The sequence below is a fragment of the Macaca mulatta genome, chromosome 14, assembly GCF_049350105.2.
Source record: "Macaca mulatta isolate MMU2019108-1 chromosome 14, T2T-MMU8v2.0, whole genome shotgun sequence".
NCBI lineage: Eukaryota > Metazoa > Chordata > Mammalia > Primates > Cercopithecidae > Macaca > Macaca mulatta.
Genome location: NC_133419.1, coordinates 106459082 through 106474967, shown reverse-complemented (window position 1 = coordinate 106474967; position 15886 = coordinate 106459082). Strand labels below are relative to the sequence as shown.

Sequence of the window (15886 nt, the reverse complement as noted above, 5' to 3'; positions counted from 1 at the left end):
ATATATGTCTGTCTGTCTGCCTCTCTCTCTATCTTCCAAGGCGTATACAAGATACAGAGACTACCAAAAAGGAAATTTGATTATTTAAGCAAAATCTGACCAACATCTGTGTTGAATGGGATATCACATAGACATTTTTAAATTTATAATCACAGTATCTGTGCTGCTTTCCAAAAATAATGTGCATAGTCTAAAGGTATATATATTCTATATGTAGTACTTGTATACATATGTCTTACATATACATATATAATATGATTTTAGAAAAATCGAAGATGTAAAAACAACTAAAAATGTTTAAAATGAGGAGTAATGTTATTACTAAATAGTAAACTTGGAAATGAGCTTCCTAGTTGTCAGAGAAGATAAAGTAACATTTTGACTTAACAAACTTCCTATTAAGAAAGGAAGAGACATGCATGTTTTCTTGGGAGGAAAAAAGGGATCACTTTGTATTGATGTTAAATTTTTGGAACAAAAACTGATGAATTCCCTTTCAGACTTGCCTAGGAAAGACTGTATACATAGTTAAAGATTAAGTAATTAACCAAGGATAACCTAATTTCAAATAAGGAGGGAATAAAGAGTTATGAAAACTAACAAATTGCTCGTGAGATTTACTATAGAAGGTGCAATGTAGATGATCAAGAACTGAAAGGAGTAACGTCATACATCTGACTCTAACCCACTCTTTCCAAGAGCTTCCTAGTTCCAAGAAGTGCTGAGGAAGCAGCCAATGTCTGAACAGATGGGATTCTCCTGAGTGTGCTTGCTAGTTCACCTGGGCTTCCCAAAAGGGCTTTCTCCTACTTTGAGAGTGGTTTGTATAAGCATTTTCAATTTCTTTTGTCAGCAGACACTAAATGTTATATGCACCTAGAATTTATCTTCTATCAGATTTAAATTTATCAAAGTGCAATCTGACCAGCGCAATGTACGTCAGTTTGCACAGTCCTAACTTCTTTCTTCTAGGATATATTTTCCTTATACTCAGCTCATATGTTAAATTGAATTTAACGGAAACAAATGAGAAAAAATGCTTAAGATAAACAAAATATGTAATATTTATTTTGGATCTACTGTCCCATTGTCTTCATATCCTTCACTTGACTTTTCGCTAATATAACACAGGAAAAGTGTTAGCTATTTGAAGGATACCCCAAAGATGAATGAAGAGAAAACTCACCACCAATTTCTCATTCATGTATTCAAAGATATTTACTGATTCCTATTTTGCACCAAACATTGTGAGAGGTTATGAAGACAGAGTGTTTAAAAAGTAAGACACAGCTCTGAAAGTTTTTATTCTAATGAGAAATATAGATGATAAATAGGTAAACAAATATTTGGAAATAATAGTTACAGATTGTGACAAAAAAAAGCAAAGATGATCATTACATTGGCAATTTGATATAGAGTGATTGGTGTTTTGGTGTGGGATAAATTAGGCTACAGAGGTTAGCCAGCAAAGTTTTCTGAGATGGTGATGTTTAACCTGAGTCTTAAAGGTTCAGAAAACTCTAGTTAGGCAAATAACTGTATTGGAGGAGTCCAATAAAAGGGAATGGCAGGTACAAGGGCATACCAGAGTGGACCCCAGAATGGTGAACAAGACAAAGAAGTAGGCAAGAGTCAGTTCATGCAGGACCATGGTAATGAGTTGGAATTTTATTCTAAAACAATGAAAAGTCATCGGAGGGTTTTAGATACAGAAATAACAGTCTCTGATTTATAAATTCGGAAGGGTACCCCCTGCTCAAATATGTTAAGTAGATGGAGAAAGGTAAAAAGCAGAAGCAGGAGATTAATTATGAAATTATGAAAGTAGTACCAATTGGGAATGCAAATGAGAACAACTTTTCATTTGAGAACAAAAAATAGTTCTAGCCTTTGATCCAGCAATCCCATTACTGGGTATCTATACACAGGAAAATAAATCATTATAAAGATACCTGCACTCATATGTTTATCACAGAGCTATTCACAACAGCAACATCATTGAATCAATCTAAGTGTCCATCAGTGGAGTACTGGATAAGGAAAATATGGTGTGTGTATATATATATATATATATATATGTAAAACAATGGAATATTACTTGACCATAAAAAAGAATGAAATTGTGTTGTTTTCAGCAACATAGATGGAACTAGAGGTCATTATCTTAAGTGAAACAAGTCAGACACAGGAAGTCAAATATTACATGCACTCATTTATAAGCGGGATCTAAGCGATGTGTACTCATGGACAATTGAGTTTGGACTAATAGACATTTTAGACTCTGAATAATGGGGGGCGTTGGAGAAGGGTGGATGGTGATAAATTACTTAATGAGTACAATGCACGTTATTCAGGTGATGTATACTCTAAATGCCCTGACTTCATCACTACACAATCTATACATATAACAAAATTGCATTTCTACCTCATAAATTCATATAAGTAAAAAAATTAAAGTAGAACCATTGATTTGAACATGGAGGGTGAAATAGAGATGGAGAAAGTGAAAATGTAATGTATTTTGGAGGGAGAGGCAAGGGGATTTGATCAGGTGGTGAGTGACAGAAGAAAGAAAAAAGAAGGAATTAATAGAAGGAGCAAGACTATCAGAAAGGAGTAAACAAGTGAAGAACAACAAATAGGACAGCTTCAGAAGACAAAGAGCAGAATTTCTGTCCAAGCTCAAATTCAGTCAAAAAAGAGCATCGGTTTTGCACAAATGTGGCAGTTCAAAGTACTTTTAAAAGAGCAGCTTATGCAAATAAATAGCACCAAAAAACCTCACAATGATCAGTTTCTAACGTAAGAAAATAAATTTCAGAAGAGTTAGTGTTACAAATATAAGATTAAAAATTATAAATATGTCAAAAAAAAGCAGAATAACATTTTTATAGTTGTAAGGCTAGGAATGCCTTTTTTATGCTAACACAACACCCTGAAGCCATAAAGAAAATGAGTCACAAATTTGGCTAAATAAAAAATTTAAATGTTTGTGTGGCAAAAGACATCATAAATGAATCTGGAAGCCAAAGGGAAAGTGGAAAAATAATTTGCAACATATATGACAAAGGGTTAATTTCTATAGTATGTAAAACACTCTCACAACTGAAAAAGGAAATATTTGCAAAGGAAAGGAACAGAGAAAGAAGGACACAGATCTGATAAATAAGAGAAAATTGTCTAAGCCTCCTAATTAACCAAAAATGTGTAAATTAAAGCAGCAATGAGAAATCATCCTCACCCATCAGGACAAGCAAAGATTCAAAAAACTGATAATCATTACTGTTGGCAAGTAATAGAAAAAAATTATTCTCACATACTGGTTGTTGTAAATTTAAATAAATTTTGAAAAGAATATTTATTAAAAGCATAAATCTAAATTATTTGATATAGCAATTTCACCTCCAGGAATTGATCTTGCAGGAATAGTCACTCAGGTACAGGAAGTTTTCCTGTTGTTTAGTTTGTAATATCAAAGACCTGAATGTAATATCAAAGACCTAAATGTTGATCCCGAGGGGATTGAGTACATTAATAATAGAAAATTCATACCATGGCATGTTATGCAGCAGTACAAGAAAATGAAGCAGTTTTTAAATATCAAAAAATACCTTTTATGATTAACAGAAATCAACCATTAATAAGATATAGCTATAAAATATTATCTATTAAATACTTTTATTTCTAGATATATACTAGAAGCTTATGTTTAGAGTACTGTCTGTTTCTCCAGGTCTATACAGAAAAAAAAGTCTGGAAAGATCTGTAGCAAACTGTTTAGTCCGATTAGCTCCAAGTGCTGAGATTAAGGAATATTCTAACTTTTTAAGATTTCTGAAGTATTTGAAATTTTTACAAGTATGTGTGAGTTTTAAGATAAAAATATAAAAAATGGGAAAATCACAGGGCATAATATATTTAAGGTCTGCTCATTTTGCAATAAACATATCAGCAACAAAAATAAGCAAATAGTGATTACAGCTTATAGTATAATTTTTGCTATTTCTGGAAAAACAGAGTGGCTTATTGAAAGAAGGAATATATCTCAAATATTTGTTATCTTTTATTTCTAACATAGCATTAAACTTTTATTGACAATATCAACAGTTTTCTTAAGTCAGAGGCACCCGATGATGCTCTAAAACTGAGCAATTTGGAGGTAGCGTGGTGTTCTTTAGGACACTCATCACCATATTTATTTGAAATCCAAAAATATGACCCCCCCAAAAAATAGAAACAAAATACTTGATAGCTCAGTAAATATTTAAGTGAAGCATTCTGAAAAATAGTTTTGAATATCTGCAGTTATCCTGAAATCAAATAATTTTGCTATAAAAATATGTAGTCTGGCCAACTAATGAAGCATCCAACACTGTTTACATAACAGTTAAAAGAGTCATTTAGTCGTTTTTACAGTTGGTTGTGTTTATGACATGAATTTGGCAATATAAAGTAATGGGGGTGTTACCATTTAGGATTCTGAAATTTTTGTGCTGCGTTACAAACCACATAGAAAAATCAATATGCCCATATTTGTTGGAGTAAGTAAAAGTTGTGACAGAGGTAACTTTAAGAAAAACATCTTGATATCAGAATTAAGAGTTAACCGGCGACAATCACACTGAATGTTGGGCATTTTGTCAGTACTATACTGATCAAGATGCTGTGGTATGAATGGCAGGCAAATCCTCTATTGGCTAAGAAAACTGACTTTAAATTCAGATGCCCTGGATACTTTGTCATCTTAGACAAATTTTCTAAGCTATGCAAATCTTCAGGTTCTTCATCTATAAAATGAGAGTAATAAAATGCCTACTTTTGAGTTTTGTAAGAACTGAGATCACAAAATCTGGTACACAGTACTCTTTATAGTACTTATTATTATTACAAGAGGAGGAATGAGTTTCAAAGAACAAGGAGTTGTCAGCAATGTCAAATCCTGCAAACTATTCTGAGACAACGAGGCATAAGAAATAACAATTGGATTTACTAATTTGTAAGTCACTGATGACCTTCAAGAACACAGTGTTCCAGGAGTGGTGATGGTAGGGAAAAGTAAATGGTGATAAAAATAGAATGAGCTGATGTAGAATATGTAACACTTTGGGTAGTAAGAAAATGAATAAAAATTATAAGATGACAATGTGAGAGGCAGAGGACCAAGCCAAGGGGTTTTCCAGCTAAGACACACTGATTATTTTCTATGTTAAGGAAGAAGGTAGTAGAGATGGATTTCATTAAAAAAAAATTCCTGGTTGGTTTCAAGGCTAAAATCTATTCTGCTTCTAAAATGATGAAGATGGGGAATGAAGAGCCTTTTGTTCATCTAATTTATGTGTGGCTCCTTTAGGGCTGAAGTACTGGGCCTTTTTTGTGACTGGAACTCATTGAGAAGCTGTTCAAAAGTTTGATTGTGTCTCTGTAAACACACACACACTGTGCACAAGTACACACAATTTTGCATAAAATTAGGAGAATTCATTGACCTCCTTTAATCTATCAATGAAACAATCCTCTCTCTGAATGGCCCAAAGATCTTAGATAAATTTACCCTCTCTTAAGACTTAAAAATAATTTCAATGAATATGGCTTTAGACTTGTGTACATGATTTAAAATTAACAATTCAATGAGAAGTCAAAACATTTTCTATGAAATATCAAAAAATCTATTTAAAATGACTTTAAAAAATATAAATATAAAATATAAATAACTTGAAATGTTAAAATTGGCTCAGATATACAATTTCCATATGACACAGAAAATGAAATACAGATATAACTGATTTCTAACTATATGTGGAACATTTTCCAAATTATTTTCTAATATTCATAAAATTTATATGTGATATATGTGATTTATCTGTGTTAATAGACTAGGAAATCGAGACTGAGAAGTGTTAAGTAACTTGCCCACTATCAGGCTGCCAATTCAAACTCATCTGGCTCAAAACTCCAGAGGAGATTATCTCTCCATATCTCTAAGTGAAAGAACATTCTAGGCCAATATATCCAAAAACGTATGTAGTATTAGAATCTTTATGGGGTTGCTTTTTTTTTTTTCCTGGCCAAATACAAAAGAATATTCTGAAAAGAAAAGGAAAAGACCTATGTTGAAGATATTACAATTATCTTTGCAATTCTTTCTTTAAACTCTGCAGTTGTCAACAAGGTTGAGCACTGTTTACTTGATAGTTTCCCTATCTTTTGGCTTCTATTAAATTACTCTTGCCTCATTTTCCTCTGAATTCTGTGACCCCTTGTCCTCAGCCTTCTTTGTTTTACCTGTTTCCTCTCTCTTCCCCTCAAACATTGGTTCTTCCTAGGGTTTGATTCTCAGCACTCTTGGCACTGCTTCTGCTCTCTTTGGGTGATCTCATTCACTTCCAAGTCTCCAAGGCTCACTGATCATCTGTCTTCAGCTCAGACTGAACCCAAAAGCTCCAGACACACATGTCCAAATCTCTACTGCACATCCCCCTTTGGATGTATTTTTAACACCTCAAAATCAGTAAGTCCATTGTAAAGTCACTCTCCCCACTCAGATCTGCTCCTTCTGTGCGTTGCTTCTTTACTCACTATCTAAACATTTGCCCAAGCCAGAAGACTGGAAAAACGTCTTTTATTTTTACCACACTTCCCCTGCACCCTCCCACACAGACATCCAACCAATCATGAAGTTCCATCAAAATTTCTGCATTAGATCTGTGTGCTTTTCTCTTTCCTCCATGCTTCCACTTTTATCTCAGCAGCCATTATTCTAAATAGTATTACTTTAAGACTCGGTCAACCGGTCTTTTTTGTCCCATTTTGTCCTCTTCCAATTCATTCTCCCCCTTCAACCTAGCCTGTTCTTTATAAATGTCATTAATTGTGTTCCAATCATTTATGGGTCCCTCTTTGTATTCAGAAGAGTGTCCTGACCACAGCTACATAACCTCTGAGATCAACAGTCCCACCCCTTAGCACACCTCCTCTCCTCACATTCAATACTACTGCCAGACTAATCCATGTTCAATGGCTCAAAGACGCTTGGCTCTCCCACAACTTGGTGTCTCCTCATTTACCACTCCTTTGACGAGGCATGCTCTCCTTCCTTGTTCTTTTTCAAATGACTCAACTAGATCTTAACACCAGATCATGCAATATCATCCTTAGGATGCCATGCCAAGTTTGGTGTAATTATCCTTCCCGTTTCCCTGTCCATCCCTCTCCTAGCAATATTTCTCTGTCATAGCACTTTACCATATTGTACTGTAATCTTTACTGTAATCACTGACTTGTCTGTCTTTCCCACTGTACTATCAGCTCCTTAAGGTCAGCAACTACTCTTATAAGTTTTTGTGTTGCCAGCTGCTAGCATAATGTCTTGAATAAAGTTGCTCTTGATAAATATGTTTAATGAGTAAATGGATAATTCATTATCTCATCTAATGAATGAATGGATGGTTTCATTACATAATATGACTTCAGCCTTTGCTCTGTCATTCACTGTCATGTGATTCATGAATAAGTTGCCCAGAACTGTGTTGCCCTGTTTTCTTCAAAATGTTGCAATTAAATTAGAGAAAAGATAAATGGCAATTCCTGTTTCTTTCTTAATTCAGGCAGGCTCAATATAGATGTTTTCTTTTCTACACCCTTATGGCCTTCTGGCAAAAGTACTAGGATAGTAGGTATAAGAATTGGTTCAAGCTCTGGCTTTGTAGTCTATTACCAGAGAGTCTTTGGAAAGTAAAGTAACTCCTTTGTACCAAAGCTGCCTTAACTAGAACATAATTACTTTCTTTTTAGACTGTCTCACTATAAGATTAGCTTGAGGTCAAATAAAATCATATATATATATATATATATATGAAAAATATATAAATATATATACACACACACATCTATAGTTTTAAAAAATCTATGGGTTGTCATAAAGTGTAAGGTGTATTGTTATTTATCCTTCATTTTAAAATCCAGAACAATAATAACAGTACTCTAATAAGATTTTATACATATACATTTTATATATACATTTTATAGGTATAAAATCTTATACATAGATTTTACCATATATATATATATTTCCCAACGTCAGGAAGTAAAATATTTCCTCCTTGAGAAATAATGCTTTCCAGATTGAAAAAAAATTAGGAATTTTTTTGACAGCTTTATGAAAGCTTCATCCTATGACAACTCTAAAATTCATCAAATATATACAAATTATGCATCATCCTATCACTTAAGAAAGACAAAAACTGCAAGAATATGACTCATATCTTTGTCAATCTCAGGATGAAAAATTAAGGTAAGAGAGAAAACATATAAAACTAAAGAATTATTTAAAATCAACTTAGAAGCTTGCTACCAATTCAAAACAAGAAAAGCCAATGAGAATCACAGTTGAGTCACATCACTCATTTTCCTAAATATAGGCAAAGGTCAAATACTATTTAATTCTGGTATTTCTTTACTAACAACTTTGCAGGTCAAGTCATCTGAATTTTATCTTTAGCATGTTTAAGATTATTATATTAGTCCAATGTAAACTCTTAGAATGCCCTTTTAGGACTTCATGATCCTGGAAGAGAAAACGTGCATAAATATTTAAACATAGTTGAATTAAACAAAAAATGTTATGTTATTTAGTACACTTAAATTCAGTGAGTTTTTATTAAGTACCTACTTTATAAGTGGAAAATCCTGCAGCGCCTACTAAGTTTAGTGTCACATCTTCAATGTATTTAAATTAACTAAACAACTTTATTTTACATATACTTTTACAAGTACTTTGTAAAGTACTGCTCATTTTGGATACTTAAGAGTCCACAAATAAATCGTCCACACAGAATTCATATTTAACTTAAAAAAGAACAGCTTTTTCATCATTACTAGGGCATAATATTGATTCTATTTGTGATTTTTGCCTTTTCAATCCATTATCTATTAAACAATTGAATAAAATGATTCCAGCTAGAAAAAGGGAACAAGGTAAAAAATATCACTCTTTAAAACAAGAAAAATGTTAATCAATTAGTCCTTTCTATCAAAATTTAAAAAGTTGAAAGTAGTCTATAAAATTCTATTTTTATTTCATCAAGGTGATAATACATGTGTACTTGATCCATTCTATTGGTACTTCCTATTGCCATCTGAGATTTAAATGACTCATTTCAGAATCTGAATATTTCTGGATTATATTGGACAGGGACTGCCTTTTTAAAGGGCTGATTCTTTTACAGGATTTCCAATGTAGCTGAATTAAACTAATAATCAAAATGACTAAAATATATTTATCTTTTGCAATATTTGGAGATGGACTAATTTAGTATTTTCATTATTACTTCCGGTCAAACTGAACATATATCATCCCCCAAACGAAAATATTTCTATCCATTAACTATTGAAAAATATGAGAAAACAGCCAGCTTTTGAGTTATTTCAAATTGTTTTGTGTTGGACATATCCAATTAAACTAGCATTTTTGTTTGCAAAGGTAACTATTTTGTTATTTACCTGTGATGCAACAGTATGACATTTTAATTAAAGAAGGTTGCCTATATTAAATTTATTTTTTAAATGTCCATTGTGTCATACTTCATATTTTGGATACATCGCAACAAAAATGTATACTTGTAATTATATCTTGAAATTTGACTACAAGGGCTATTACACTCACTTTTTTTTGTTATTGTAATAGGTCATAATTTTGTATTATCTGTATTTCACATAATTTTAGCTTAATATTCATCAAAGTGTGACTTTCCAACAATAGAATAATTGGAATAAACTGTAAGCCAAAATTGTTCCCTCCTCAGGAATGTGGGATTTATACCCAAAATTATAAGTTTAAATTAATCAGGTTTAGACTTATGAGGATGTAAACTCTATACATAGAATAGTTTATCTTACCATAGTATTCTTAGAGCACTAATTTAGTTTTGAGGCAGATGAACCAGCATTAAATAAGCTGTCCCCTAGATAACCAACACGCTTTATTCTTTGTCTTTTTTTTTTTTGAGTATACATTCCACAAAAGAATTAAACATATACTGTTTAATGGCCCTTATTCACAGACAGACCAGATCCTGCAGTTTCACAAGGAACCACTGTAGAAAAATCATGACTAAAATAAACTTAACCAGCCACATATTATGTCTTTATATTTAATCTAACATTACAAATTTAAAAATCCAGTCCATCTCATGGTGAGGAGTAAGTTTCATGTAAATTCTCTAGAATATTAAATTTCAAGACCTATTTTTACCCTTTTGTACTCAAAGGCATAGAGCTTGATAAATGAGGTTGCCTTATGTTTACTGCTTACGTTTTACCTTTAATTAGATTGGAAAATCACGAGTCTGTATGGTCTTGGTCAGTCCATTCAACAAACACCAATCACCTGACCCACACTCTGACTATTGATTTTTTTCCCAAATTCTGCTTAGATTTGCCTTAAGGATGTTCAGCATACTCATTTGTCAAATTAACTTTCCTTTTCTCTGCTAGAAAATGTTTTCTCCTTATTTTCAATTTGTTTTCTCAAAAAAAATTTTAAACATACGCAAAATCAATTGTATGTGATTATAACAAATATTAGATCACTAATACTGCATTATACTTGGATTCTAAATAAACAGACTTAAAGTTTACTCGTGTCAATTTTCTCAATCCTTATATGTTAAAGAACAGCATACTCTACGTTTCATATTTTTTCTACTTTTTAATTCTGTATGCAACTTGCTAATATTTATCGTGTTTACAAGTCCTTTACCAGTAACACTTGGTTTCACATATATTTTTATTACATAAATAAAGTAATACTAGTTACAATTATCCCAAATGAGGTTAACAAACAAAAAGGAGGAAAAGAGGATTAGCCTCATAGAGTTTACATTGGAAGTCACAATACAAACTTTAGAATATTTAAGATCTTAATTTGTAAAAATGAATCAAAATAAAACAGATATATCTGCAACTTGTAAGGAAATCTTTCAAAAGTTAATAATAATATTTTAAAATAATTACTATTGATAAAGTACTTTCACATGTATTTGGATCATAGATTACTTTTAAAGGTAGTACGATTTGTACTGACAGAATCTTAGGAGAGACATGAAACAAATACTTAAATAAACAAATAATATTTAGGTATTAACAAGAATGCTTTCCTTAGAACTACTTAGAATGCTGACATCCCTTTTAAAACTCAGAACATAAAACTAATAACTGAGGAATTTTACCAAAAGGACTACCCACAAACCTAGTTCTAATTTATGTGTACTTCTGATTAAAAATAACTCCCTTTTGCTTTAATGCAATATCAATTTTATCACCAAATATGTCAAGAGATTTTTAAAAATTAAGTAGCAACTCATAGAATCTATAGCCTTCCTGAAAAACAGTATAATTCTACACTTTGCAAAAGTGACACATGCTTCAAGCTCCTCATGAAACTAAGTTCTAAAAAGAATTAACAGTTAAAGAGACACCAAAAATTAAGAAAAATTAATCATGTTATCTGCTAGATGAATTAACAGCCGACACACACAAATTAAATAATTTAAGTTGATGAAACAGATGTCCTCCAGACAAATTTAAAAGCATTGTTTTCAATTTCACTAGTTTCTTTGTTCAGTACACTTTTTTGTACTGAAAGAATTTTAAATAAAAATGTACCCAGCTTCATACGATAAAAAGGCTTTACAATTCAGCTTGAACATTTTATTAACTGTGAAAACATGCAAAATTTTATGTAGAAACTATTCCTGCTTCTTAAAAAATCTATAGTCATTACCTGAATTTATTAATTGAGAACATTGGTAAATTAGCATATAACTGTGAGGAGGTATTTGAAACAGGCACTTCCTTCCAGAAGGAAAAGGCAATACAACTGCTATTGACTGATCATGTTTCAATGTGTTTTAAACTAATATGCAGAGTTGATTGTATTTTTTTTTTTACGTTAAATTATACATTATCCTGGTGAGAGTAGAAGGAATTGTACAACTGCTTTCTTATGGCATTAGGTGAGCTCACCCGTTTAGTTTCATTGTGTGGGATAGTAGATAAAGCTGGGTTGGTTGGTGAATTCAGGTGGATGGGAGCCTACTGTGATTTGGCATCGAGGTAAGGATTCATGGAGTTATATCCACAGGATATATGCATTACGTGATAGTAAGAGGCATTTACAACCCAGAATATAAGGGCAGGGCAGCCTCAAGTGACATCACCAGATCATCTGCAGCGTCAACCAACCGACTCAAATATATATCCTCCACACCACCACTCCCCTCTTTTTCTCACTATTAGCAAGCCTTCCATGGCCTTCATCAATGTAAAAGAGCATGTGTCTTCTTTAAATGCAAGACCTATGCTTACTCAAGTGAAAAGCAAATAAGAAAAACCAAAGCAACAGAATAAAAAACTAGCTTGAGCACAATTTTCACTAAATTGACATTCAGATGATAGGAATAACACTAAAATGTTAAAGGAGAATTTAACTTGGATGATCCAGACAGCTAATGAATAAAAGAGAAAGTCAGGAAGAAGCAAAGAGAGGGAAGAGAAGAAAGAAAAGAAAAATAAATTAAAGAAATTAAAGAAAAGAAGTAAATTAAAGAAAACAAAAGAAACCAGCTAAATATCCCTGAGATGAAGTCTTGTTTTTAACTCTGATTTGTCCTGAAACCAGGCAACTGTGGGAATCTTGAAATTCTTTCTTAAAAAAATTAAATAATAACAAAGAGGAAGAGGACTCTATTGTTTGGTTTTAATTCTCTTCTCATTTTTCATAACTTATGTTTTACTTACAGGCATTTGTTACAGCAAAACTGTTGGCTGTCTCAATGTTGTCCACATGAGGTACCAAATTAAAAGGAGCTTCCGACGCATTGGGGCTGGTGTTATGAAGAAAAATTGCTAATCGAAAAGCAGTGTATTCCTGATCTGTGTTTCGGATGAAGAGGCCACCTATTAAAAACAGCAGGAAAAGCACATTCAATGTTTCCTCTTGTAAACATTATACCCACCCCAAGCACAGTCAAATCTACTGCCATTCACAAGCACATACAATTAAAGAGCTATACTTGCCACATCTAGGGAGACTGCCCTTTGTCCCTAAGGTGCATGCTTAGTGGTGTTTAGAGCAGCTCAGCTTTTTCTTGTCCCAGTGTGTCATGATCACAATGACCTCTGAGACCATTTAGTGTATGTTCCTTTCTCTCCCTTGCCCTCCCCGTGATTCCCAGCACACTGCTACATCAGCCACCTCAAGGCATCTCTCTCTAAGATGCATGCAGATGAGCAGAAAAGAGATTTACATTAAAATACGGAAATGAAGGGATATAGTGCCACACAGGGAAGAGGGAAATCAGCAAGAAGAAATGAACTTTATTTTCCTGCAGCTCGTGGACTCAGCCTAATTAACTCCGTTTTGTGCACAATCCACGAGAAATGATGCAGTGTTGAGGCTGGGCTTAGCTGGAAGAAATTCAATAGCTGCGTCCCATTAAAAGACAGTAGAGGAGAATAGCAAGAAAAGCCAAGGATGGAGGGTGTCCCTGGAAATAGAGTCGAGGTAGAGAAATAAGGGCAAAAGCTTCAAGAAGAAAACAAAATAAAAGGGGAGAAGCTTCCTGGAAAGGGATCTAACTTTGGAATCTGCTAACCGGTACCAAGAAAAGGCAGGGAGTACGGGTGGAAATGTCTTTTTTCCCAAACAGTGCCTTTCTGTAATAGCAAGAAAGCTGCGGCGTCCGGAATGGGAAGAAGTGGATTTTTTTTTTCTTTTTTAAACAAACTCGACATCACTTTATGCTTTAGAGAAAGAGATGAAAGTAAATATCATACAAAATACAACCAAATTCCCCGAAAGCTTTCCCCCAACTTATTTCAATCCTACTTAAGCGACTATAGCCAAAGGTGGAAATAGGGTTATGGGTTGAGAACGGATGGGTGGGCTGCCCTGGGTGTATTCCAAAGGAACCCGCACTAAAAAGGAAGTCTTTTTGTAAAGGAGAGGAAGGAAAAAGAAGGAAACAGAGGGGAAGGAAACTGCTGAAGGTTTCCCTGAATTGCTTATCAGCAACTCATTTAACTCACTTTCGGATATCTGCTACAACCAGCCACATGCACACCCCATCGGAACACACCTTACCTATTTGCACGCTGCTCGGAAAGGCTCCCATGGCGAGTCCCCAAAATCCAGAAAATAACAAGACAATCTGTCTGCAAATAATCCTCATCTTCTTTTCTCCTCTCCCTGGCGCGCGCTCTCTTTCTCTCGCACTCTTCCTAAAGGCTGTTCAGAGAAGCATTGAAGACGATGGCGCTAAAATTAAAATCAACCAAAAAAAAAAAAAAAAAAAAAAGAAAGAAAGAAAAAAAGGAAAGAGGTTTCGGTGGTTTCAGATTATGACTATTTCCCCTTAGCAATCCATCGCGAGCCGCTAGATTTTTCCCGCAGTCTCCATAGCCCTGGGAGAGGTTTTCTGTCCGGCTGCAAATGTTGCACATGCAAAAGATGGTGGTGGAGCGTCTAGTGGCTGCTCGCAGGGATGAGACATGCGCTCTATCTTTGCCTCACTCGCACTCGCGCTCGCCCCTTGCTTTCTCACATACACACAAACACTGGCGCCGCGGGCGCCGCGGCCGCCGCACGCGGTCCCCAGCTCGCACCAGCCGACATCCCCCCAAGCCTGCACCAGCCCGGAGCAACGCTGCCCTCCCGGCGTCCCCTCCCCGAGCGCGCACTCCCTCCGCACGCCCCTCGCCCACCACTCGGCTGGCTTCACCCCCTGGGTGCTCACCGGAGCGCCCCAGTCTCCCCGACACTCCGGAGCCAGTCAGGAGACAGGTTTTCCCTTCTCACCACTCGCTGACTCCCTCCTCTTTTCTTCCTCTGTTCGCAGAGGGACCGACTCTGGGGATGGGCACCCCCAGCGCCCCTCTCTTGGTTTTCCTGGCACCTCTGCTTCCCGGCTGCGCTAGGCAGAAAATTGGCCCACGGGCCAGGTCTGCAAGCCCCAATCGGGGGCTCCGGGGGATTAGTACCTCCCCATGCCCCCGGGCCCCTGCCGCATCCTTGCAGGTTCGCGAGGAGGACGGGCTGCCTCCCTCTCCTACAGTCCTGGCTTCCCTCTCAGCCTAGCCCTCTTCTGCCACTGGGCTGCGCGCGGGGGACTCCGGTCCTCGCTGCAGCAAAGATTTCTCACCAGCAAACAGCCCGGGAATCTGGAGAGCTTGACAAGGGAATGGATGAGGTGAAAGGGTTCAGCGAGGGATGGGAGGAGAAAAGACAAGCAAAGGGCAGCCTCGGGCGGGTTTAAGAGGCCAGGACCAGGAGAAAAGAATTGGAGGAGGTAAAGATGGGAAAGAGAGCCAGAGAAGTTGAAATATCCTGGGAAGGGGAGGAGGGGGTAAAAGGTTATTTTAAATAACTGACAAAGTTTAGGGTACTGAACGGGATGGGGGAAAGACTGAGAAATGAAAATTGAAAGAGGCCTCTAACATTCTGTTTGAAAGGCATGAAGCAGAAATAGGAATAAGAACTGTGTGAAGTATAAAGTAGGAAAAGTGATTAAAGATCCGATTGCTTTCTACCCAGTCACCCATTCCGGAGGACCCTTTCTTTCTGTGCTGTGGTCCATGGCAGCAGCAGGAGGGACACAGCCAAAGGCTGATGAAGGACCAGAAGGGCAGTGCTTGGGGCGGTGGACACAGGTGTCTGACAGGAAGATAGTGTTTTTCGTGCACATCTCCTCTTGTCTGGGACTCTGGAATGCTCACTGTGCTCCACGCCACCTCCAGGTAGACTTAAGCACTTCATTGATGATGTCAATAGTTGTTTTGACTGGGTAGAAGTGAAAATGAATTATCCTAGAAAGTTTTGGGGTTACAGTCT

The 15886-nt window shown here is 35.6% G+C and overlaps 1 protein-coding gene across 7 annotated transcripts in view; it reads right to left on the bottom strand.

Moving 5' to 3' along the window:
- GRIA4 (glutamate ionotropic receptor AMPA type subunit 4) overlaps nt 1-15148 on the bottom strand; it is a 372806-nt gene extending 357658 nt beyond the window's left edge. For 3 of the 7 annotated variants that reach the window (XM_015115585.3, XM_015115581.3, XM_015115588.3), the window contains exons 1-3: nt 14793-15148; nt 14141-14314; nt 12796-12954 (exon numbers count right to left, since the gene is read on the bottom strand). In XM_015115585.3, the coding sequence (XP_014971071.1) occupies nt 12796-12954; nt 14141-14228 (247 nt within the window). In that variant the 5' untranslated portion in view covers nt 14229-14314; nt 14793-15148. Of the gene's footprint in view, nt 1-12795; nt 12955-14140; nt 14527-14792 lie in introns of those variants that run through there. The other 4 variants (XM_077964931.1, XM_015115583.3, XM_077964933.1 and 1 more) reach the window with 2 other exon arrangements.
- Between the last annotated feature and the right edge of the window lie 738 nt (nt 15149-15886).